At 53.2% G+C, this 24,713-nt stretch overlaps 3 protein-coding genes across 3 annotated transcripts; all 3 read right to left on the reverse strand.

The window, feature by feature from the left end:
- Window positions 1-638: 638 nt before the first annotated feature.
- On the reverse strand, window positions 639-5,812 carry PMVK (phosphomevalonate kinase). The gene is made up of 5 exons (XM_007440742.3): window positions 5,575-5,812; window positions 4,685-4,748; window positions 3,835-3,987; window positions 3,520-3,649; window positions 639-2,189 (listed from the first exon to the last, which is right to left on the reverse strand). The coding sequence occupies exons 1-5, from the start codon at window positions 5,658-5,660 to the stop codon at window positions 2,053-2,055; spliced, it is 570 nt and encodes a 189-aa protein (XP_007440804.1). The 5' UTR covers window positions 5,661-5,812; the 3' UTR covers window positions 639-2,052.
- Window positions 5,813-6,813: 1,001 nt separating this feature from the next.
- Window positions 6,814-17,363, reverse strand: PBXIP1 (PBX homeobox interacting protein 1). Its single transcript, XM_088137241.1, has 11 exons — window positions 17,228-17,363; window positions 13,613-13,709; window positions 12,641-12,695; window positions 12,346-12,407; window positions 12,069-12,234; window positions 11,586-11,816; window positions 11,459-11,482; window positions 11,216-11,280; window positions 10,317-10,490; window positions 8,166-9,172; window positions 6,814-7,398 (listed from the first exon to the last, which is right to left on the reverse strand). The coding sequence occupies exons 2-11, from the start codon at window positions 13,673-13,675 to the stop codon at window positions 7,326-7,328; spliced, it is 1,920 nt and encodes a 639-aa protein (XP_087993367.1). The 5' UTR covers window positions 13,676-13,709; window positions 17,228-17,363; the 3' UTR covers window positions 6,814-7,325.
- Window positions 17,364-17,509: 146 nt separating this feature from the next.
- PYGO2 (pygopus family PHD finger 2) lies at window positions 17,510-23,552 on the reverse strand. The gene is made up of 3 exons (XM_007443829.3): window positions 23,205-23,552; window positions 22,164-22,213; window positions 17,510-21,196 (listed from the first exon to the last, which is right to left on the reverse strand). Exons 1-3 carry the CDS (start codon window positions 23,434-23,436, stop codon window positions 20,108-20,110), a joined length of 1,371 nt encoding a protein of 456 aa, XP_007443891.2. The 5' UTR covers window positions 23,437-23,552; the 3' UTR covers window positions 17,510-20,107.
- Between the last annotated feature and the right edge of the window lie 1,161 nt (window positions 23,553-24,713).

Consider the following 24,713-nt stretch of genomic DNA (forward strand, 5'->3'; position numbering starts at 1 on the left):
AGTTGCTGGTCCCCATCATGGTCGCTAAATGAGGACTACCTGTATGCATGAGACCACAATGATCATCTCTAGCACCTATAGTAAAAAAAAAAAAATCTAAAATGTTTTGCAATAAATGGGACCCATCACAGCACAACACAAGTACTCATTTTATAAACTGATTTAAGTTTCCAATGACAACTTTGTACATGTTCCAACGCTAGGATTTCTTCCAACCCCATCCTGCCTAGTTTTCATTTGCCATAGCTCCTCTCCCCTCCCCCTTCCGAAAGCCCAACGGCAGTGCACGATGGGTATCCGCTTTGCAGGGATGAGCCAGAAGGACGCGGGTCAACCAGGCACAGCGTTGGGTTCGGTTTTAGTCTTTAAAGCTTTGCTCCCTTCCAAAGTGGGGAATTCCTTTGAGGCCGTGGTAATCGGGGAAAGCAAAGGCTGAAAAAAAAGGGGGGGTCGAAGACAGGGGGAACCCCTCCTGCAACCGCTCCCCCCTTGCTGGGTTGATAGGAGCCCTATCCGGCAAGTCCGTTCCAACCGGCTTGTGTGAAACCTCGCGGCAGCCTCCCTTTTGGAGGGGTTGCTCCGTGTCCCCCTCCCCGGATTAGATCAGAAAGGGGACAATGAAAGAGAGAGGCAGGGGCTTTAACCAATCAATGGGCTTTATTGGGAGCATATCAAGCGCCTCCCTACCCAACAGGAAGAGAGAGAGGGCGGGCGTTCTCTGCAACGAGGGAGGCGTTAGCAAGAGGCTACACAGCAAGGGAGGCAGAAGGTCAATGGCCTGCAAAGAGCCCAAAGGACTTCCCGTTCTGTACGGGGTCCGGTCGAAAAGAAAAACACACCACCTGGAGGTCTTCCCAATCCAGCAGCCTTGCCACGTTCCTCGGAAGCCGCCACCTTTCAGCCCGTCCCTTGCCAATCCCAACCAGTTTGACCGCCCTCCCGGATCTTCCCCAGAGCGGGTTTGGAAAGTCGCCAACTTTTTTCTTTCCCAGGCTCCTGCGCCCTCGGGCGGCGGCCCACTCCTGCTTCAGAGAGGCTTACACACCCGGCGTCAGACAGAGGAGTGGGGAACATCAGAGGGGCGCAAAGACGCCCCCTCCTGCTCATCACGGTGTCGGAAGGCGGCATTCCCACCCCGCCTCGGAAGAAAATCACAGCCGCAGGGGAGCCTTTGCCTGGAAAGAAATTGGCAACGGTTTTTGGAAAACCAAGAGAAAGGAAACGGGAACGAAGTCAGATCGACATACGGACAGCTCTTAAAAATAAGGCACAACTCTTTCGCTCCCCCACCTGTTGGGAAAAGATGGGAGGGTTTCATAACAGCAGACCAGAGCGCGGGGAAGATTTCCATTCACCCCGGGGAAATCTCCAGTTGGAAAGGTAGAAGGGGAGAAATGGGATTTCCACTCCACCGCCCTCTGCGTTTCCCCCCACCGATGGGATTTCTCCCCTTTCCCCAGAGAATCAGACCAGGAAGAAAAAAAAAACCCGCTATGAAATGCAAGCTCCAGGCACACACGTTGTCGAGCTAAGTGGAATTATAAAATCAGAGGTTTTTTTTCTTTTTTTGGAAAGCTGCAAGCTAGGATAAAAAGGCTGGGCTCGCTCTGCCCCCTGGTGGCGGAAAGGGGTACTCCTCTAAATCGGGCAGGTCGGGGGGGGTGGGGGGGGACGCCAGGCAAACATTATCCCTTCCATCGCTGGACCTGGAGGCCGGCAGGGAGGGGAACCGAGACCCATCAAGGGTGGGAAAAATATTCCTCCAAAGATACCTGCCTGGTGGAGAAGGAAAAAAAAAAGCGGGGGGGAGAAAAACCGGCACTGGATTATGGCACTTTTTGGAATGGACTCCCCCTCCCAGGGGAGTAAGGAAATTCTCATAACTCTAGAGCAAATTTTAACGGATCCTTGCTTGCCAGGGGCATCTGCATGGGAAGGGCCTACTCCGGCCTCTTCCAATCCCTTTGGTCCTTCAGCCACACCCCAGCCTAACCCCCCCACCCCCCAAAAAGCCGGGGAGGGGGAGCAGGGGAGACGGCAGCCCAGCCTTTCCTACAGCTTGCTCTGGACAAACTGGAGCAGTTTCTCCAGCTGCGCCTCTAAGGAAAACTGGTCTCCATCGTTGGTGATGATCCAGTCGAACGGGACGCCTTGGTCCAACCCGCACTCGGATTCGGCGTCGTCGATCCCTGGGGAGGAGAGAAAGAGCCGTGTGGATGAAGCAGGAAGGCAACGTGTTTAATGCACGGCCAGAATTCAGAAATGACCTTTAATACCGGCCCTTTCTTTGAACCAAACGGTTCAGCGGAGGTCTGCAAGCGTGGCTGCGACCGGAGTAAATTGTAGGGGTGGTACAGAAATACAATTTGCATCGTTTTTCTTTCTTTTTTAATTTTAATTTGCCTCTCTTATCCTAGTTTTAATATTCGGTCTTCGTAACGTCTTATGCTTTTATACTCATGGCTGATCAATAATAATCATAAACTAAACGAAGCAGGAAGGATTCCAGTCTCAGATCTACGGGGCAGACGTCCCTGCTCTGGCCAAATCTTCAAAGGCGTTGCTTTTCCAACCTGCACGCCCAAAACCGGAGGCTCCATGTTGGAAGAAGCAGCCATCAACCAATCTTCCAACCCCTAAGGACTAGAAACTTAGCGCCCCAATTTAAAGACCGGGTGGGATTCCCAGAATGCAAAGCTGAGCGAGCCTCCGCCGGGCAGCCAATGCAACCCGTTCTCTTTCCTTAGAGGCGGCGTTCTCCCTAGCCTCGCACTCAGCGCACCGCCACGCAGCAGCGTCGTTGGCAGACCCTCAAAGCGCATCTTGGTTTCTTAGTGCCAGCCGGCCGAGGAAAGCCAGCGCCCGAGCCCCAATTCCCAGGGCTGGCAATGGGGTTCCTCAGCCCTCTCCCAGCCCGCCGAGCCTAACTTCAAAAAAGAATCTGCAGCCTTGCAATTTGCAGAGGAGGAAAAGGATATGGATAGCTCGACGCTCTGCACATTGGCAGACGCTGGAGGAAGAGAGCTGGGCTGGAGACCCCCGATTTTCTAATGAAACTTTTCATAAAAGTGGGTTCATCGGAAAAGGGGCTGGCAGATTTCCTTCCGAGTTTTGACACATTGGCAGGAGGAGCGTAAGCGGGTTGGCCAGGCTCAGCTTAGTCCTGGGAAAACAGGTCCAGCCTCCCCTCCCCAATCAGGTGTGCGGATCACAACACCCACAACACAACCTATTGTGGGAAACGGGCGTGCTTACGAAATCCCCTGGGAGGAGCAGCAGGCCCCAATATATGAAAGCCGCAGAATTAAAAAAAAAAAGTTGGAAAAAGTCCCATTATTTCCCCCCACCCGGTCATGAGGACTAGAGCCTTGCTTGTTTTTTCAAACCGTTAAACCCCCTGTAAATAACCCAGCCCTGCTTACAGACACTTTTTCCTCGATTCTCTTTCTCGTGCTTTTTTTCAGCCTCTGTATCTATCAGCACAGGCACATGCCTACGCATTTGCACGCCCTCACTCACCTGCCACGAACACCCAGTCCCGCCTCCTCCGGGTCTCCTCGGTCGCGACCACGCGCACCACTCGCACCAGATCCCCGTAGACATTTCGAAACCACTCCACGTCTGAGGCCCGTCGGGTGTCACTCACGACCTGCGTTGCACGGTGGGGGGGGAGAAAAGGGAAAATGACCCCTTTGGGGACGCGGGTTCAAATTCTGCACTCTGCTGCTCCCGGTTTTTAAGACTATCAGGCCCACCGTCCTGCCCAGCCAGGCGGTGGGCTGAGATGGGCATTGTAGTTGGCCCAGAGGGCACCAACATCCGCCCCGGCCTTACCCAGATGGGATGCGTCACGGCCTCCACCACGATGCGGCAAAAGAAACCGGGGTCGGCCTGGCGTCTTTCTTCCCCCCAACGGATCATGTCCTGCCGATACATCTCCTTGTAATCGCTGGCGTCCAGGAGCCGCTGGAAATCCAGGCCGTGTTCCTGCGGGCGAGAAAGCAACCCTTCCTCTCCATTTCCCCAAACCCAGCTGTCCCCCAAACCCCAAAAGGTCCTCGTTCACCTGCGGAACTCCCTGCCGCCTGAAACGGAAAACAGCCACCGGCCTCCGAGGGAGACGAGGCCCATCGCCCAGGGCCCGCCTTCCTGTTTTCCCCCCCAGCACAAAACCCTTTTAAAAGCGCCAAGGGTCCCATTTCTTTGGGGTACATGCAAAATCGCTGATTTGATCGACTTTGGCCCCCGGGCACTCCTGTAGAAGAGAATCTCGGCGGCTCAGGGTCAAATTGGAGAGTCCTTGGGGCTCCCTGAACTCGGCAGATCGCTTGCAGACGTTTCGTGACCCGACTAGGTCATATCATGCGTGCTGATGTGGGGTTTGCTCCCTGTTTATATGCAGTCGCTTGCCCCGCCAGTGTGGGCGGGGTGCGGTTTTCTCCTTGGTAGTCCCTTGATTAGGCTATTGTTTCCTGCCTGACCGTTTGTCTGGGGTTAATCCCTGCTTATCTGGGTGTCGGCTGCTGGAGGGGAGGCGCTCTGGTCTTTCCGTTTCCTTGTTCGCTTTTCTTTATTGTCTCTTCTGAACGAAAATGTGGTTTATCCCCACGGGTCGATGGGGGACTCAGAAAAAGGGATTAAGGGCCTTTTCCACCAACGGGAGTTTTTTCAAGTCGTCACCTACCTTCGCATATTGCTCTTTCAGAGGCCCGGATAAGCGGAGGATGGTGCAAACATCCAGCCCCAACCTGCCAGCAAGAGCAAGAAAGGGGGGGGGGGGGCGTGTTTCAGGTCAGAGGCCAACAGGTTCAGAACAGAACCTACTTAGCCAGCAGCAGTCTACCTGCAAATGCTGAAAACAGAGGCAAAAGGCTCCCCGAACTCAGGAACGCCCTTGGAGGTTGCAGCTCTTCGGTCCCATCGCCGAGGGAGATGCGTCTTCTCCCCTGGCTAGCTAGGAGAGCTCAGTAGAGCTTCCAGGGGCAGTAGTAGTTTACCACCGAAGTCATGGGTGCAAGGGCTCCCAAGTTTCCCGCCCCCCCCCCCCGTTGGCTTCAGCCACCTAAGGCATTGTACCGCCCCCCCCAGCCACCAATCGACAGATCACAGTTAAAGAAAACCTAGTTTCTAAGTTAACCCCACCAATTTAATCCACCGGCCTCCAGGGAAAGCAGGGGCCTCCTGGGCGGGCCCCCGAAACCTTCCGACCCTCTTGATTTGTTCTCCCTTTGCAAAAGGTTGCCCGCAGCCGCCTCTGCGCTCCCACCCCGGTCAGGGCGCTGCTTTCGGGTCGCGGGTCGGGCATCCTCGCTGACGTTCGCACGCCCAGAAGACCCGCGGGCAACGGGGAGGGGGCGTTTGCAAGCCCCGCGGGGGGGGCGAGGTTCAGGGGAGGGGGCATGGCCCAAGAACCACCACCCCAGCGGATCCCTCTCTGCACACACGTGGAAGGGTGGGTGGTCTTCCGCAGGCAGCCCACCCACCCCGTCCATCATGCAAACGGCCCGCCCCTTCCTCCCGAGTGCAAGTCCCCCCAGCGAGATTTTTGCACGAAGGCGCCCCCCCGCTTTTTACCGGCTCTGGATTTCTTCGGCCACGAAATCTTTGCCCGACTTTCTCTTCCCGCTAAACAGCAGCACCAGCTTGGGACACGGAGCCATGGCGCGAGGTCTCCTCCGCAGCAACTTTCTCCGGCGCACCCCTGCCCGCCCCGATGGTCTCGTCCGGGACCGAACGTTCCATCCGCGCTCTTCCGCCTCCCTCGCCTCGCACCAATGGAAACGTCCCGGGCTCCGCCGCCCGCAGAGCGGGCGCAACCATTTCGGAGGGGGGGAGGAGGACAAAGGGAAGCGCCCAGCAACGCATAGGCAGGGGAGGGGGGAAGAAGGCTGAATCACGGGAGGAGGCGGGGCAGAGCACGCTCCAACGGGGGAGGGGCTTCCTCACAGCCACGCCCCCTAGTGGTGGGGAAAGGTGCACGTGTGCACGGGCTGCGAAGTTTATTTGCACGTTCGCGTTTCGAAGCTGTGCTTTCCATTTCGAAGCTCTTCCTCGCTGCGGCCCTGGAGGTGAAGCTAGACTACATCGCCCATCATGCACAGCCAAGTGGCGGTGGGGAGGGGATCGGAGCCCGAAGGCTAGAGGGAATTTTCGACGGGGGCGCGGGCGGTAGAAATGACCGCCTTTCTCCTTTCTGCAGCTGGCAACGCCCGGTCAAAAAGCGGAAGCCTGCGAAGTGTCTGAAATCTTCAGAGCAAAAAAGCATTTTTTTTCCCCCAAGCGGGATTTGCAAAGGTCGGGTAGATCTGCTCAGATGCCTGCTCGGTGCGTGCAATTCCTGAGGTTGGTTGCCAGTCGTCCGGTGGGGCTTCCGGGCTGTAATCATCAGGTTCACTCCTCCAAATGTCACCTATGCTGTCTGCGGGACAGAATTTGCTATTTTCCCCAACACCTTGGGAACTTTAAGATGGGTGGACTTCAACTCCCAGAATTCCCCAGCCAGCCATGCTGGGAGTTGAAGTCCACCCATCTTAAAGTTCCCAAGGTTGAGAAACACAGCCCAAGATGCTTTATATGATTTTTACAGTATTTTTCAGAGCAAATAAGCAAATGAAAAGACAAGCTACTGCACTCTCTCCTCCTACTTTGCCCTGCAACGACCCTGTGGAGTAGGCTGGGCTCAGGGGGGGGGAGAGACGGGCCCAAAATTCCCCCATAGCCGGTGATAAGACTTGAAGGTGGGTCTCCTCCTCCTCCTCCAGCCCCCAGATCACCCTTTCAGGTTCTTTTCCCCAGCCAAGCCATTCAAGGGAGTTTTGTTCTAAATCAGTGCTTTTATTTGCTGTTTGACACACGGTGCAAGAACGTAGGAGATACGTAGGGGGATTAGTGGGGAGGGGGCATGCGAAGAGAAAGTGGGCCACCCCTGGCCTCTAAGCCCTGACGTGGGGCTCCAATTAGCCTCTTGCCTGCTCCATCGGCTTATGCTGGAAGCAAGAAGCGGACCTCAAGATTTAAGCCAGTTGGAAGACAAGCTTTTTTGTGGGGGGGGTGGAGGCCAAAGAAGTGTGTGTGTGCAGGGGAGTAAAGAGGAACACTTTCGTTTCCAGCAAAGGTTTCATCCAAAAACATGGACCGGCGAAAGGAGATCTTGGACACACCGGCCGCTGCCAACTGATCATCTCTCAGGACATCTAAGACAGGATCTAAAGATCCAAGAGGGGGATTTGGCACCCACAAAAACTTGGCAAGGAAATTAAGAATGTTCTTCCCTTTGTATTTCGGCAAAGGTCCATACAGCCCTCGTCACTCCGGTCGAGGGAGGTCTAACCGTGGGCCCGGTTCTTGTGAAGGGGTCCTTCGCGGTTCCGCTCTTTGGCGCCGTCTCCCCGAGTTAATCTGCAAGGAAGGGACCAGGTTATCATTCAACAGGGGATCAATGGGATCACGGGGATCAGTGGGGATCCCCAGGGCTCAAAGGGGATTTGGTGAGAAGCAAGCAGGCCTGCGGAAAGGCGTTTAGAAATCTCCCTCGTGCGTGAAAGTTTCCCAGCATTGACACCTGTCTAAGAATATCCAAGTTCTGCCATAGTTATTGTGCAAATGTATTTAACCTAGGCGTATTTGCAAGACCAATGCTGCTGTTAGGAGATCTGGGAAGGGGGTCTCCTAATGGGGAGATTAATGCACCCCGCTTTTGCCGAAAGCAGAATCGATCCCCCTTTGAGCAACCCCACCTGGATATATTCAAGCCTGGCTGGCCACCATGAGAGCTAGAAACTTAAGTCGTCCAAGCCAGCTGACTTTCTCCATAGGAAAGAAATCTGCACGTTGCCTAGGTCTGCTCAGCGTCCTAACCTAGGCTAAAATGGGTCATTTCTGGTTCTGCATGAAGGGGGGAGCCTAACCCTAACCCTAAGATGGTTTATTAGTTTGAGGAGTTGCTTAGGGTTAGGGCTTAGGGTTCAGCAAGTGGAGCAATCGGGCTATTGCAAAAGGGTTTAAAAGCTGTCCCTCTTGAGTCTATTTTTTCTGACCCTCTCAGAGACCGTTGGCAAGGACGGGAATTGAAGCCAGCGTAACTGGAAGGTGCCAGTTTTACCCACCCTTCCTCTTTGCCTGTGACGCTTCCTCCCTGCCCCTGTTCTGACTCCCGAGCCCCTCACCTGCGTCCAGGGGCCGCCCCGAGCTGCTTCAGGACCACTTCTTCAAAATCGTCCACCTCCTCGTCGCTCACCCCCAAATGCTGAGCCAGCTCCTCCAGGGCGTCCTCGACTTCGTCCAAAAAGTCCACAAAGGTGATGCGGTCGTGGGCGAAGACCCCGTCGCTGCCGAAGAAGCCCCCGAGGACGGGGAGCAGCTGGCTGGAATATTCCCCCCAGCCCAATCCAGCGAGGTAGTTCTGCACCAGCTTCAGGAAGGGGGCCTTCTGGACGGGGGCCAAGCCTTCTTGCTGGGCGCACTCGGCGACCCCGGAGCAGCCGTGGGGGACGGAAAAAGGGTGCTCGGCCAGCGTCCCCCACAACTCCCGGGGCTCCAGCGGCTTCCTGCCTTTCCGATGCCCCCGCTGGGGGTCTCCTCCTTTTGGGGGCTTGGTTTGGGGTGGGGTGGGGTGCCTCTTGGGGTGGGCCGGTCCCCTCTCGTCGGCGGCTTTGGGGTCCCGGTCCTGGTGCCGAACTCTCTCTTCGCCGTGGTGTTTCCTCTGCCACGGTTTCGCTTTGCCCTGCCTAGGTTTGGGGCTCTCTTTCCACGGGGCCCCTTTCTCGGCCACGCCGAGGTCCAGCTCCCTGGCCAGCCTCTGCTCCAGGCTTTTAAGCTCCTCCAGGGGCGCCTTCTGGATAGCCCTCGCCAAGCCGTGCCGAAGCGAAGCCAGCAAGGAACGCAGCCGATGGACTTCTTTCTCCTGGGGCTCGGGTTTGCCAGAAGGGCGACGCGAGCCGGGTTCCTCTTCGGGGTGCTGGCGGGACTTGATGTCGCCTGCCTGGTCCGGGCTGTGCAGCTTCTCCTGGAGCAGCTGGATCTCTCCCCGGGCCGCCGAGAGGGCGGCCGTCTCCCGGTGCAAGGCCTCCACCAATCTGGAGTTTTCCGCCGCCAGGTTTTGCTGCAGGGAGCTGGCGGCCAAGCTCTCGCCTTCGGACTTCTGCAGCAAAGCCTGCAGCTCTTCCTTCTGGGCCTGGGAAGCCAGGAGCAAAAGGGATCTGGCTCAAGATCGAATCTGGGCGGTCAAAAAGGTCTTATTTTTATTTTAAAACCGCCCCAAGCTCTACGCACGGAGGCCGAGGGCCACCGTATTCCAGAACCAAAACTATGGAAAAGGATATTTCAGTTTCACCAGCGGGCTTTGGAATGAATCCAGGGTCCGTTCCGACCTTCTTCACAGCAGATATAAACAACAATTACATTAAACTCTTATTCTATTTTTCTATTATCCCATGTTATTTTTAATCCATATGGCATGATTGCATTTGTCATTCTTTTTTCGGTTTTGTTTCTGTTTTAATTCATCTTATTTTTTGAACTTTTGACTGGGTTCTTTTTTTTTCCCCCCCTTCCAAGCTTTTTCTTTGGATACTATTTTATGTTAGCTCTTATGGCTCTTATTTAAAATCTAATGAAGTTGTTATTTAAAAAAAAAAGGAATGAATCAAGGGGGCTAAGCCCCCTGCCAGAAAAAAGAAGGGGGCCCGAAAAAGAGACGGAGGTATGTCAGTCATGAGAAATGAGAATTTGGCAGCCGCGTTTATTAGCTACAAGCCACATCTGCCTCCAGGACCGCACAAGCTGGTCCAAACCGGGGATAAATGGCCAATGGACAATCAAAGGGTTCGCCAGAAATGCGGTTGACTTGGACATGTGTTGTTAACAAACTTACAGGTCGTCCTTGCTAAATGACTGTTTAACGACGATTCAGAATTATGACGGCCTTGGGGAGCAGGGCTTCACAACCCCCGCAGTCACATGATCACGATTTGCAACTTTTTGGTGACAGTGGTTAAGCAAATCACTGTGGTCATTAAGCGAATCATGTAGTCGTTCAGCAAATTCCGGCAAAAAACGTGCATCGGAGAAGCTGGCTTCGCTTAACAACCACATGACTCGCTTAACGACTGCAGTGATTCACTTAACAGCCATCGTAAAAAGGTCATAAAATCAGCTCCGATTCACTTAACGACCAAATCGCTTAGCGACCTAAATTCTGGTCCCTATTGTGGTCAGATGGCGAGGACTACCAGTACTGAAAAGTGGGGTACTAAAGTGCAGGTATCCCATTTCCAAGATTTCCAAGATATCCCATTTCCAAGAAGACCCAACGCTACCTGAAGTTCAGCCTGCATAAGCCGGATGTCCTGGTTCTCCTTGGCTAATTTATCTAGCAAGACCCCCATCGCATCCAGGCTCTTAGGATCGCCAGCAACCTCCGCCAAAGAAAGCTGTTCTTTTCCTGCCCGAAGCTTAGCATTGTGGGCAGAGTCCGGGGAGGGGGACCAGTCCTGCGGGGCAGAAAAACCAGTGAGCGATGACCTCCTGGGTGTTTTGGGGATGATCCGTCCTGTCCCAACCCAAAAGGCACTTCCTGTGGATCTGGAGCAGAGAAGGGAGCAGGTTATGGTTCCACCAGGCTGGAGAATCAAAGCTCCGGTTTGACTGAGAAGCAACCCTTGCTCAATCTGTTTTCAAGGCCACGCTGCTAGTCCTCATGGACCTGGCTAGCTCAGCCCTTCTCCAAGCCTGTCACCTTCACAACTAGCAAAGGTTCATCGAATTGTAGAGTTGGAAGGAACCTCCATGATTTAACAGAGTTTCTCAACCTTGGCAACTTGAAGACGTGTGGACTTCAACTCCCAGAATTCCCCAGCCAGCAGGGTTGAGAAACCCTGCTGTACAACGTACCGGAAAATCAATTTAGTCTTTTCCTGTACCTGCAACCTCCGCTAGAAAACTCTTCTGCCCTCATTCAGCTCGGGAAGTTTTTCTATTTTTTGAAATGACATGAAGAGAGCTGCTAACCTTGTATTATACCCATATTTCTCACTTTCTGCAGTTGCAAAAAATAACAATTGACCGTCTTCTCTGTAACTTCCCTTCAGCTCCTTGTCTCTTCTCTGGTCTTCCTTTTTTCAGACGGATCGTCCCAAATTCTGTTTTTAAGCTATCGCTTCCAGTGCCTGGATCAGGGACCCCCACCCCCATCATCACCCCCCACCCCTTTCCTTACCCTTCCACCACTGGCAGGATACGGCTCTTCCCCGTTCAGCCCCACGTTCAGCATGTCCAAAGCTCCTGAAGGATGGGAGGGAGAAAAGCCACGGCTTTAAAAAATAAAGAAATGGGGGTTCCCGTCTCCAATACCAGCCGTGCCCATCCTGGCAGGGAATTCTAGAAGGGGGGCAACGGGTTTCTTGGAGTCCAGGAAGGAAAAGAAATAGGGAAGAACATTTGTATCTCGCCCCAAACTCACCATCCTCGGTGTCAAGGATGACCCCTGCAGAGAGAGACAAAAAATGAGTTTGGGGATGGCCGAAAGAGCCCCCCACTCAATCCCAGGACAAGGTGGTATCCTGGCCACCTTGGGGGTTCTTGCTTACCCAAGGTGGCCAGGACACCAAAACCCACAACGGCTAGAATCGCGAGCAGCCATTTCGTCTTGGAAAGCCCATCGCTCTCTTCATCTTCCTTAGCTTGATCGTGGGACTGCTCCGGCCCAACGGGGCGGACGTCGAGGTGGCCTTTCCGTCTGCGAAGACCTTCCACGTCGGCTTCTAGGGGTGCCGGCTCTTCCCCGATGCTGGAAGTGTGTGGTCCTTCCTGCAGGGGACCTGCGAGTGGGAAGGGGAAAAGCCACAGGGTCAGCCACCTGGTTGGAAGGTCACGGGCTCGCCTATGGTGAACAGAAATTTCTCCCAGGCGACCAGTCAAAGCGCGTCGTTATAGGAGAGGAAAGTGGTGCAAAATCTTTTCTTTAATTTTCAGTGGTTGGAACCCTGGAGATTCGATTGCAAGAAAGGAAGGCGCCCTTCGGCTCACTCTTACAAGGAAGGCACCCCTTGCTTTGAAAAGGTAAAAATCACCTGTTTGGGGGATGGCAACCATTTCTTCTACGATGGGCAAATGTTCTTCCTCTGGATTCTGGCTCTCCGTCTCCTTTTCATCCAGCAAGGGCAAGAGAGTAGCTTCTGGAGACAGGACTTGGCTGGAATCATCTCTGGAAATTAGGCTGTTGTCTGTCTCGGGACTCTGGATTAAAACAAAAAGGGGGAAGTTTGTCCCAAGGGAGAAGTGATTTTTCTTTCTATCTATTTGTGACTTGTCACACACATGCCCAGCCCCTCAGTTTCACCGTTCAACCTTTGATTTGTCTTCTTCCAGATCCGGTGTGTCCACAAAGAGGTCATTCTCAGGGGACGAAGCTGTTGGAAAGAGCCCGCGGGTCAATTGATTTATTTTGACCTCTGCCCCTTTCTCATATTCCTCTTCATTTTAACGCCAAGTTCCGGCTGCCAAATGTTTTCATTGCCAAAGCTTTGCAAACGCAGGTGGCAGGAAAGGGCAGAATGAAGGGGAAGTGGGTGGACAACAAGCAAGGGGGAAAACCTTGTTTTCTCTTGCTATGGCCCCTCAGTGTTAATTGGGGCTAACTTGCCTTCCAGCTGGGTTTCTTCTGAAGCTTCGAAGCCAAGATCTTCTATGGGGGGAGCCTAGAGAGAAAAAAAAATGGGTCGAGAAAGTTTGTACATCCTTCCCTTTTGAACGGCTTTCAGGAGAGCAAAGCCAGATCTTCACGCTTCCAGGATTCCCCCAAGTTATCCAAGTATCATTGAAAGACCGCACAGCTCCATAGGAAAAATTTGGCTCCGCAAAGTTAGGTTCAACTTTGAGGTAGGAAAAATAGAGGTCGTCCTCGTTTAGCGACCGTTCGGAGTTATGACGGTGACGAAAAAGTAACTTTGCAACCAGTCCTCACGCTGACGACCTTTGCAGGTCTGGAAAGCGAAGCAAGTTTGTAAGCACCATCGCAGTTTCACTTAGCGGCCACTTTGCTAAATGACTGAGTTGCCAGGCCCCATTGTGGTCACTAAACGAGGACTACCTGTATAAAAGTATCCATACATTTTCTTTCAGACCAGGAATGAACAGTCCTTGACTTTTTAAACTATACATCCAAACTTTCCTCTGGGTTTGTTTTTTTTTAATGATAGATTGAATTGTATTTTAATAGTTTTCTTTTTCATTGTTTCGATCGTTCAGTTTCCTGTTATTTTAACTGCGGCCACCACCCAGAGTCCCAAGCGTGAGATGGGTGGCTATATAGATATAATAAATAAATAAATAAATTTTAATTCAGATATTTCCTGTTTACCCCACCTTCTTGGTTAGGAACAATCTCAGAGCGAGGAATAAGGCACTAAAAAGCAGCCAGATGATGTTTCACTCCGTAATAAGAGGATTTGGTAAAAACCTGCATGTCTTTTGGACTCCAAAACAGCTAAATATGTTATAATACAAGCCGTTAATGGGAGGGATGGGGGGAAATCGAGCAATAGGGTCCCCTGTAATGCTCTGGAACCCCTTTTTTTATCCACGCCCACCTGAAGACACCCTCTTGGGTGCTCACCTCCGATCCTGTGATCACCCAGCTGTTGTTTTCCAACTCCTGGGAGTTTGAATGTTCAGCCATGTCTACTCATGCCCCGAGATCCTGGCTTATCCACCTGCAGGGTCGGGAAGCAAGATGACAGAAGAGCCTTTGGGCACGCAAGCTCCTTAAAGGAAGAGCGCTTGGTGCGAAAAGGAGAGGAGGTTTTGAATTTGCTAGATCAACGTGATCATTCTTCGCCTTTCCTGGGCAAAGCTCACCACCGATGGCTCGGTGCAGAAGACTGTAGGGGCGCAGAATTGAGGAGGGGGTGCATCAAAGATGTAGGTAGGTTTGCAAAAAAAAATTAAAAAAAATTTTGACTAAAAAAGGAGGTTTTAGAACATTGGCTAAACGTGTCTCCCCTTCCCTTCCCATCCTGTCTCATCCCACTTAAGATCCTACGCCCATTTAGCTACTATGCCAGTGTTTCTCAACCTTGGCAACTTTAAGATGGGTGGAGTTCAACTCCCAGAATTCCCCAGCGGCTGGGGAATTCTGGGAGTTGAAGTCCACCCGTCTTAAAGTTGCCAAGGCTGAGAAACATTGTAAGATGCATTTGTGTTAGCTGGAAAAAGACTACCAAAGTCCTACTTTTGGGCCACCAACCAGCTTTCCTCTTGCAATAATCTAAAAAGAAGAGTTTGTGGAAAGTACTCCTTTGAGCCAACCTTTTACAAATGTAAATCTTTTAAACAAGCCAACGCAGTTTCCAGTTCTTTCTTACAATATCCACTTTGCCTTCCTACCCACCAACTCTTTTCTTTTCACAATCTTTTCCCCCAAAGCCGACTCCTGGTTCCTATTCCTCCCCCACTGCCTCCTTTTCGGCAACCTAATTGAAGGTGGGGGGAGCCCAAAAATCTAGCCCCCAAGATCCCCCATATCTGTTGTCAGCCTTCCCAATTTAGCTTTGAGGACAAGGCAAGGAAATTCTTCAAATCGCCTGAGAGTACTGAAGTGTTAGCAAAATTGTAACGGGAGAAAATTTGACTGGGAAATTAGTTTCAGCTCGAATAAGCTATATTTGTTTCCCTTTCCCTTCCTTGTCGCCGTTGGGTGCAAATGGCCTCAGAAAGCTTGTTCCGTTGCTGCTGTTTAGGTTAAAAAGCTTTCCAGGGAGTCTTAGAAAGAGGTGTGTTTTAATGTCTGGGAAAAAAAAAAAATGCAGCACACAAGGAAAAAGGTACGGGGAGGGAGGAGGAAAAAAGAACACTCTGGGTTAAATTTATGGCCACCAGCTGGAATGACAGAGATAAGGTAATAAAATGGCCTTTCTGGAATTCAGCAGACCGAACAAGGCTCCTTGAATAGCTAGGTTTAATTCACTTTTACATTCCGCGCAATGCACCAGAATGTCCTACGCAAGTTGTAGAATTTAGTCTCCTTGAAGCAAAAGCTTCAATGTTGGCGATTAAAAAAAAAAGAGAGAGAACGAGATGAAAGATCCTGTTCGCAGCATCTTTCTTCAATGGCTGAGAGAAGAGAGGAGGGTTGCTTTAATGTCTTCCTGGCATTGCTATTCTAGCTCAAGAGAGAATGTCAAGAATTTAAATTATGCCAGTCACTGAACGCAGACTGTTACCCAACCCTTGGGAAACAGAGCTGGCCCAAGTTATAAGGAGTAGTGTGTGTGTGTGTGTGTTGGGCAGGGGTGACCCCAAGCCTGTTGAGCCCAGCAGCCTGGAATGGGAGGAGGGGTGCGAAAAAAGACGGGGTCAGCAAAGCTATATGAAAAATTATATATTAAATTAAATTAAACCTATATGAAAATAGTTTCTATCCCGGAATCCCTGCCTGCTTGGCCATAAATTCTTACTCAGATCCCCCCCCCACTAAAAAAAAGGAACAGCTGCCAGAGCAAGGGACTGACTGGGGGGGGGAAGGAAAGTGATATTTTTAGCTTTGCTGAATGCTATTTAGCAGGTGGAAATTGCTCCGCAGAGCAGAGGGGAAGGGGGGGGGGCGAGACGCGGGCATCCGGACGCCCAGAGGAAAGATCTGGACGTTTAAGGGCCAGGCAGCCCTTAACAGGCACATCCGAAGGTCCAGCTCTCTGCAAAGACCAGCTTGGCGGTGGGGCTGGTGCCTAATCTGAAGGCTGCTTCCTTGCACAGCCAGCCCCCCTGGGAATGGGGGGGGGTCTGCATTCTGCGTTCAGGAGGGTCTCGCAACAACCGCTCAGCCAGCTGCAAACCGGCTACGTCAGACCTTTGCCAAGTCGTCTTATCTCCCACCCCCGGACGTCCGCTGCAGAGCGGCCCTGAACAGGCACCCTTTGCCAGGCCCCATGTTTCAGCCGCAGGTTCCCTTGGCGCATCAAGGGGGAGCAGGTGCCCCCTTTGGGGTTCTTCCCCCAAAAAAGGGGGCCGTCGCCCGAGAAGGCGCATTCCTCAACTTTCCCGTCCTTCATCCCATGGATCTTATTTCCTCCGGGGAGGTTTAAGATCTGTGGTTTTTGAACCGAGCTTGCACGATTCGCTTTTATCCTGTTTTTGTCAGCCGTCCCAAGCGGTTAAGGAGACTTTGTGTGTGTGTAGACTTTTTCTACAGCAAGAATAAAAAAAGAAAGTTGACTTCACGGCGTGATGATGAGTCTGATGCAAAGGAATTGTGGGGAAGTAGAGCCCTGCGTTGTGCCTGTTTTCCGGGCAATCGTTATTATCACAATATTTACGATGATTATTTTCAGAGCCGGTGACAGCCACCAAGGGAGGATCTAGGCGCTCGCTTTGGAGGAAAACCCAGAAGGATAGCATCTTTTCCGACTCACACGTTTTTTGAAAAAGCGTAAGCTTTTGTGAGCTGCAGCTGATGCCTTTGAAGAAAACCTGTTAGTCACAAACGGGGCAGCCGGTAGCTTTCTCGCCACCACAGACGGGCGAGGCTCTCTGAGGAAAAAGGCACCGTGTGGCAAAGGAGTGCAAATTCAGTGCACTTTGAGGGAAGGGGATGCAAACGCGTGGTCAAAAGCGGGGTGAAACCCCAAGTCTAAAATGAAGCAACCTCGCCCCTGGGTTCACAGCACTGGCGTGAAAACTTCCAGGGGAGGGGAAAAGTCACCAAGTGGTGATATCGCAGACTTGAAAGAGGTCTCCCAGGTGGCTCTGCCCTCATCTCTCACAAACTCGGGGCCTTCCTCGCAAGGCCGCAGTGGGCCCTCTGCCCCACTCCAGAGCCCCCCCTCCCCTAGAAACGGGGAGGCTCCCATCCTAGCCTGCTGCAAATGCTCGGGAGCCCAGGGCGGGGCCAAGCTGGACGCTGCAAAACCAGCAGAAGAGCGAGAAACCCGCCTTCAAGCCTGAGAAATGAGAACACTGCAAGAGAAAGACGGCCGGGTTGAAACAGGAAGGTCTGCCTGCTAACTTACCTCGAACAAGATGCCACCGGGATGTAGGATCCACAGCATCACCCCGGGCGGTTGCCATGGAAACCCTGCAACACCCCTTCATCCCGGCTGGACCAAACCTCATTTCTAGACTTGGGGAGGTGACTCTTCCTGGTGGGGAGGGGGAAAGCGCTCTCCTCCTTGGATTGCGCCCCCTCAACTGCTCCCCCGCCCTCCTCTCTCCTCCCACCCCCCCCAAGCTTTACCTTAATCCAGGGGGCGCCCCGTTTCCGCCGCCCTCGACCTGGCTTTGGGGAGGTCCGGACGCGGCGCGCAACTTTGCATGGCAAACTTCCTCGCCGTCCGCAGCTGGGGGGGGGTGCAGGGGGGGCGGGCCGGGAGGGCGCGGCAGCCAATAGCGGGAGGGACGCGTCGCCACCCGGCCAATGAGAGGCGCGGGGCTGGGAGAGAGGCAGGTCGGCCCTCGAAGTCGGGGGAAAAGTTGGAGGGTTGCGGCGGGGGGGGGAAGAGGAAGATCTTTGGGGTGGGGTGGGGGAGAAGATGGTGTCCCCCCTCAGAAACACAGGCAAGAACATTGCCCTAAAGGATGCAGGGAGGCACAGGAACGCCCCCCCCAAACCCTAACCTGTGGGTCTGCAAGCATGACTAAGCTGTACGCAGCTGAAGAAAGACAGCAACAGCTGGAAATGTTCTTCAGCCCTTTTTTTTTAAAGCAGATTTTCCTACCAGGCGGCTAAGAACGACCGGGCTCCCAGCGTCTGCAGCGCCTCCGCTGAGCTGGGGAACAGCTTGTGGAAGACCCTGGGGGCCAAGATGCCTGGGGGTCCTCCCCAACCGAAAAGAAAGGGGACTGGCCTGGCTTTGCCCAGGCGAACTGGCTCCGGCAACGTTCAGGAAAAGGTGGGCGAGGACGGAGGGAGCCTCCAAAGGCAGGCAGAGGTCCGCAGGGGGGAGTCTGACCTGGGATCTCGGGGTCCGGAGGCAGCGCTGGCAAGAGAAACGTCACAGGCCGATGCTGGGGGGGAAGAGTCCAGAAAGACCACAGCAGCGGGCGTTCTGCGGGTCAAGGAGACGCATGGCCTTCAGACGCTTCAGAATTAAGCCTGAATTAAGAATTAAGAAAAATTCACAGCCAAGCGCAGGTTCAGGCGTTGGCTTCCCTCCCTGCCAAGAGGTGAATCTCCTCCCTCCCCTCCCTGCTGGGCCGAGGCATTTCCACTCCCCGTTTGGGTTTTTCTCACCCCGCAACAGCACAAAAGCCTCGGCTCTGCAGTCCCCTGCCAGGCCCTTCTCCTGGCAGCAGAGCCGACCTGGCACCGAGACCCGGTTGCTTGGTTGTGGTGCGTGGCGCGTTCTCCAAGGAAGTACAGGATGAAAGGCATAAATTTCTCGCCGGGCGCCAGGGGAGGACAAACGCAGGAACACGCCATGCCTTTCCAAAGGTTCTAGCACATTGTGCCCTTTTCTGGAGCAACAACTCTCCTGGAACAAAAGTTATCTCCCACCCGCGGCACTCGTCTACCAAGAGGAGTGAATAATGCTACGTAACCTAGTTAGGCTGCTATGGGGAGATTTCTGGTTTCAAGACGGGTGCTGAGCCAGCTGATTAGGCACTAATCCAAACTAAGACATTAGGGAAAATGAACCAAACTCCCTCTCAAATGGCCAACTTGGCTAAATGTCATGTTGTTTGCACACTCAAAGTTCTCTGGGTCCAGCCCTGGGCTGAAAACAGGCCCTCTGCCCACCCTGAGCGAACCCCTGCCTTTTGCTTCAATCTCTCCAATGAAAAGGGGTCTTATCCTGCCCAACCACAAACATGATTAGGAAATTTCACTCAAACGTTTGGCAGACGTCTCTCCCCTTGTCATTTTCTCTGCTCCGAATGATGGAGGGGAGTGGGTTTCACGAAACACACGCACACCGGTATATAAGCAAAATCTGAAATCTCACTGCCCCCCCCAGGTCTCGCCTCTTGATTTACTTTAGCTGAAGATGGTAGAAAATTCGTTTTCTTTTTAATGTCCGCACATTAAAACACGAGGGAGGTTTTGTGTATGAATCCAGCTATACCTTGCCTTCCCCCTCCCGCCCCACCAATTCTCTTCCCATCGAATGTCCTGCAGGATAGAAACAATTATCGAAGTCACATCAGTAACCACTTGACCAAAAACGAACAAAAATAAAAGCAGACACGTCAACAAAAGTCAGAGTCGGGAAAATGACTGGAAGGTGAAAATAATAATAATAAAAAATAGGTCCCCAAAGTTTTTTTAAAGCCCTCTTGTGACCAAAAGGCGGTCAGTCCTTTCCCCACGCGTACAGCTTTTTTTTAAGCGCACGGCAGTCACTTTGAGCTACCAAATAGTTCACTTTGGGCTGGCTGCAGCTGATCATTCCAAAATTTAAGCTGGAAGGCAAAATCAGGAGCACCCAGACCCTCATCTGTGGCATTCTGTAGGGTTGGGGTCTTTTCCTGCAAGACACCCCCAAAAAAGAGGTATTAATTGCATCAGTGAATTACTGGAAGAAACCGGATGAGACAGCGATAGCCGCTCAGCTCCCAAGTGGCTAAACGGATGCCGGGTTGAGCTGAAACTGGAATGAAACCCTCCATGGCAGTGAGGAAGATTAGAAGAACTGGGGGAGGGGGGCTGGGAACCCCCCCCCCTTCTTGTTTGGCCAATCCTCCAAGGCAAGCTGGGCAATTTGCAGTTGCAAACACAGTAGTGGTCTGGGAGCAGAAGAGGGACAGAGAAACGCAGGACGGCAATGCTTAACGGGTCAATAAAGACATCAAACTGGCTGGGGCACCCCTGGAGGACCATCTGTGCCCAGTCACTGCAGTGTAACGATGTGCCCATTGCTGATACCAGACAAGCAGGTCCAGGGTCAGGATTGGAAAACCCTGAGGTCGTGGAGTCCTCAAAAACAGGCAGGCAGACTTCTCTCCTCCTGGCCACCCAGCATTCTCCACCTCCATCTTTGGAAAGTCGGCTCCCCTGCTGGCTGGAGGGGTGCAAGGAATGGGGTTCGGCGCCCCCCAGCCAAGAGTGTCTAGTGGTATAAACCGGATACACCATCCCTTCTGGCCATGGGGCAAGGGCGGCAAGAGAGGCCGAAGCTCAGCCGTCGTTGGCGGCCACCAGCTGCCCCATGCTCTCGCGGATGTAGACCGACTGGATCTCCTTGGTCTTGAGGCAGAAGTCGCAGGCCCAAACAGCCGAGGCCTCCGTGGTCAGCAGACCGTAGGCGTTCTCCGTCATGCCCGTACATTCCCGGTGGAACCACTTCTGGCACGAAGCCTCACACAGGATGGCATCCTGATCATCGTTGACTTCACTGCGACAAGCCCCGCAGGGGTAGACGAGGCCGGGCGGAGGCTGGTGCCCAGAGTTGCCAGCTGCCTTGCCAGCGGGAGGTAAGCTATTGGCTTCGGAGGTCCCAGTGCCGCCGCTGTGCCCAGTGCTGTTGGGTGGAAAGGTGGGCTGGGTGCCGTTGACGGCTGCTGGCGAGCCGGTGTGCTGCTCCTGGCTGAAGCTGTTGGGGGGTGGGTGGAGGGGCTTCCCACCCCCACTGTCTTCAGCAGAGGGGGGGAAGCCAGGGTCGGGACCTGGAAAAGGGCTGGGGTTGGGGGGCAGGCTGGAGAGGTTCGGGTTGGGGCGCTGCAGGGGGGACTGTCCAAACAGGTTGGCAGGCTGGCTGAATCGCTGGGCCATGGGCGGTCCCCCTGGGGGGTTGAGGGCTGGCCCTGAGCCCATTTCCCCCCCACGTGGGGGCTGCCCCATGGTTGGCGACATCATGGGGCCAAAGCCCCCCATGGGTCCTTGCATGAGCTGCCCGCTGGGAGGGCTGAAGTTCTGCCCCAGAGGCTGCCCAAAAGGTTGCCCGCTGAAGCCCATCCCGCCAGGCTGCACGTAACCAGGGTTCTGGGGAGGCATGTTGAAAGCTGGGCCCATCTGGTTAGGTCCAAAAGGGGGAGGTTGCCTCCGCATCGGCTGGGGACCCCCACCGTAGCTGGGTGGGACCTGGGGGCCCATCGCCCCTTGCATGCGGAAGTTCCCAAAGGGCCCAGGGTTGCCAAGGAAAGGCGCAGAGGAAGATCCAACCTTGGGGATGCCAAAGTCATCTTCAAATGGGTTGGATGCCACCAGGTGATCGACCATCGGGGTTGGTGGGGGCGCAAACTCCGAGAGGTGGGAATAGGAGGGGCCCTGCAAGAAGAAAGAGCAGAATCAGCAGACCAGCATCCCCCCAATTTGGTATCCTCCAGATAGGTTGCCTTACAACCACAATCTTCCTTCTCCAGCAGGGGACGCTGGAGTTCAATATATTTGGAAGGTACCAAGTTGGGGGGGAAATGGATGAGGAGGGTCAAACCAAGCTATAATGAAGATGCCAGATTAAACTAAATTATGTGGTTCTCATACTGCTAGTCCTCAGTTAGTGACCACAATTGGGACTGGCAACTGGGTCATTAAGTGAAGCAGTTGCTCAGTGACTGGGGTTATGATCTTACTTCAGCTTTTCTTTGCTTTACAGACCTGCAAAGGTTGTAAACGTGAGGATTGGTTGTAAAGCTGTTTTTTTGTTCCTGTCGTAACTGCGAACAGTCACTAAACAAGGCAGTCCCTAAATGAAGACTACCTGCTGGATGATTCCTTTTTATGAATCAATGAAAGCCACCTCCTGCTGCTGCTTTTTTAAAAGATGAGAGGCATTGAAAAAATACAGCTGCCCGAAAGCACCAGTTTTAAATTATGTTATTTCACATAATATGTTAAGCGCAACAACCAATTTCTATTAATAGAAATTCCCCCCCGGTCAATAAATTGATTTGTTCCGTTCATAAAAAAACAAGACGTGCCTACTAACCCCCCATAAGGTAACTGCTAGGATATAAAATATTTAACAAAATTTGGGCTTTGCTGTTACTGTAACTTTATAAATATGTCTTTTTTAAATCATGGCAAAGCAAACAAATGCTCGAATTGATAAATGTAATAGAAACTGAAGGCTGAACAGAAAGAGTTTGCATGAAAGAGATGGGGGAAATGAACCTGAAATAAAATAAATCAAAACATATATAAGTACGCCACAGGACTGCGGGAGTGAGAATCAAAGGCTGTCCTCCACACAGGGCACGTGAGACACACCCACCCAAAGGTAAAACAGCATTACCTGCGTGTTGGACTTGCGACGTTTCTTCTCAGGACTCTTCATTTGAAGGCCTGATAAAGACAGAGGAGGAGAATTTCAGGCCGGTTAAAGTGCCAATCTGACCCACCCGAGCAATCGGACGGTTTGCACTGCTGTGAGACGTTACCACAGCCCCAAGCTTTGATGCTTGCACGTGGACGGGCTGCATTAAGCTATTGTGGCTAAAGAGAACTTTAGCTAAAGCTAAAGGGTTGTTGCTGCAGGAAAAAGAGCCCGTCTGGGGTAGTGGTGAAGGCGCTGGCCTAGAAACCAGGAGACTGTGAGCTCTAGGCCTGCCTTAGCCACGAACGACGGGTGCCTTTGGGCCAGCCCGTCTCTCTCAGTCCAACCCACCTCACAGGGTTGTTGTGATGGGGAAAACAGGAAGTAGGAGTATTAGGGAAGTTCACCGCTTTGAGACTGAGTGATTGATACATATATATTAAATTTATATACATTTATATCTATTAGGATAATAACAACAGCAGCAGCTCCCTGTCAACTTAAATAGGTAAGTATAAGCAGGCAGGCCTCGTGGGGAAGGTGCTAGACGAGGATGGTGGGGATCCAAGGAAAGTCCTGCCTTCCCACCAACAGTCACTGCCCAGCCCAGCCTACCTCACAGGGTTGTGGTGTTTGGGGGGGACAGGAGGAGGGGCTTCCAGGCAGGTGACCTTGAGGCTGGAAATGATTGAAATCGAGGAAAGCAACCCCTGCAGTGGTCAGGGAGCAGGACCAGCCCGGCTGGGGATGATGGAAAGGAGACTCCACGTATGGGAAGCCCTGCACAAGGGAGGGGGGCTCCTGGTTCCCACCCAGGGGATGGACCACCGCTCCCATCATCCGCTGTGGAAGAGGGAAGCCGCCCGACGAGCTTCCCCGGTTGAATTTCCACCTGCCAGGTCTCACTCCCAGCGTAAGCAAGCCCGAAGACAAATAGAGACCCCCCGGTCAGGTGGGCCCCCCGTTTCCCTAGCAACGTCCGCCTCCGGTCTCCATGGCAACCACGCCCCCCCTCCTTACCGGCCTTGCCCTGCTTGCGGCCTGGGCCTGTGGCAATGCTACCCGGCGGTGGAGGTGGAGGCGGCGGAGGCGGCGGACCCGGAGCAGGCGGAGCGAGGCCTACTCCCCCCTCCAGCTTGTCGGGGTGCGGGGCCGCCATAAGAGGAAAGCAGGGAAGGATGGCAGGGCGGCTATGAGGGCCCGGGAGGCCCAGGCCGCGCCATCGCGACGCGAGCCGGAAGTGGAAGCTCATAGAGACGAGAGGAGGGAAAAGCAAGCCCTGCGGGCCGCGCTTCCGGTTTCGGGCGCCATTTTGGACACGGCTTCCCGTCGGACGAACGAGAGGTCCTGCTCTGAGTGCCGTCCTCTCTATGGTTCGCGAGGCGCCGCGCCTTTTAAAAGCCGGATAGAACGTCAGAGGCGGCGGGAAGAGATGGACGACACCATTCTGTCACCAGGGTGGCGGGGTGAAGTGAGAAGGGGATTGCTTTAAAGAAGTTCTTTCAAACCCTGAATGCATGGGCAAACCATTCAAGACCAAACAACCTGATCGGCGGGGTCGCTTTTAAGAGCGAGATTTATACATTATCAACCCTCCCCAAAATAGAAGATCCCTGAGACAGGGGAGGGAAGCTGCCATTAACCAACCAAAATGAAGGAACGTTGAGCAATGAGCCCTAGGGCATCCTGGGAGTTGTAGGAACGTGCCTTCCTTCCCTGCTGCAGCCTGTAGGGCAGTGTTTCTCAACCTCAGCAACTTTAAGATAGAGGGACTTCAACTCCCAGAATTCCCCAGCCAGCATGGCTGGCTGGGGGATTCTGGGAGTTGAAGTCCACCCATCTTCAAGCTGCCAGGGTTGAGCAACACTCCCTTAACCTGAAAGGCAGGGGGGAATATCTAACATTCCTAATCACGCAGCTGCCTTTTCCTCCCCCATGGCCGCATCATACCAAGTGCTCGGTCCGACGGGACTTCTCCATCAATGCCAACGCCGCATTGCAAGGGCCGGGCCGAGGGAGCCCCCTCTTCTCTCTGCCGTCGGGCCCCAAAACCGGTCAATTCCTGCCAGGTCCTAAATAAATTGGCCAGAGGAGAAGGGGCTTTCCTGGGCTCCTAATTTATTTATTTTATTTTATTTATTAAATTTGTATGCTGCCCGTCTCCCCCAGAGGGTGACTCTACTTCAATTGCCAGAGGTGGCCTCCAAAGCACTGCTTGCTTGCTTTCTCTCTCTCTCTCTCTTTCTCTCTTTTTTCTTTCTCTCTCCTTCCTTCCTTCCTTCCTCTTCCTTCCTTTCTCTCTCTCTCTCTTTTTCTTTCTCTCTCTCTCCTGCCTTTTCTTTTCTTTCTCCCTCCTCCTTTTCCTCCTTCTCCTTTCCCTTCCTTCCTTCTCCTTCTTCCCTCCCTCCCTTCTTTCTCTTCCTTCCACCCTCCCTTCTTTCTTTCCTCTTCTCCTTCTCTTTCCCTCCTTTTTTCCTTCCTTCCTTCCTTCCTTCCTTCCTTCCTTCCTTCCTTCCTTCCTTCCTTCCT

This window comes from Python bivittatus, unplaced genomic scaffold (genome assembly GCF_059951505.1).
Source record: "Python bivittatus isolate LINGU-HERP-01145 unplaced genomic scaffold, Pbiv_v1 ctg000180_np1212, whole genome shotgun sequence".
NCBI classification, from domain to species: Eukaryota; Metazoa; Chordata; class Lepidosauria; order Squamata; family Pythonidae; genus Python; species Python bivittatus.

Coding starts and splice junctions, on each gene's coding strand:
- PYGO2 (XM_007443829.3), bottom strand. CDS start 23,436: ATGAGCTTCCACTTCCGGCTCGCGTCGCGATGGCGCGGCCTGGGCCTC. Junction 22,214..23,204: donor CCGCAAGCAGGGCAAGGCCG/GTAAGGAGGGGG, acceptor TGTCTTTATCAG/GCCTTCAAATGAAGAGTCCT. Junction 21,197..22,163: donor GTCGCAAGTCCAACACGCAG/GTAATGCTGTTT, acceptor TTCTTCTTGCAG/GGCCCCTCCTATTCCCACCT.
- PBXIP1 (XM_088137241.1), bottom strand. CDS start 13,675: ATGGCTGAACATTCAAACTCCCAGGAGTTGGAAAACAACAGCTGGGTG. Junction 11,817..12,068: donor GGTTGCCATCCCCCAAACAG/GTGATTTTTACC, acceptor TCCCACTCGCAG/GTCCCCTGCAGGAAGGACCA. Junction 7,399..8,165: donor GGGGCGGCCCCTGGACGCAG/GTGAGGGGCTCG, acceptor CCTTCCTTGCAG/ATTAACTCGGGGAGACGGCG.
- PMVK (XM_007440742.3), bottom strand. CDS start 5,660: ATGGCTCCGTGTCCCAAGCTGGTGCTGCTGTTTAGCGGGAAGAGAAAG. Junction 3,988..4,684: donor TGAAAGAGCAATATGCGAAG/GTAGGTGACGAC, acceptor TCTCGCCCGCAG/GAACACGGCCTGGATTTCCA. Junction 2,190..3,519: donor GGACTGGGTGTTCGTGGCAG/GTGAGTGAGGGC, acceptor TCTCCTCCCCAG/GGATCGACGACGCCGAATCC.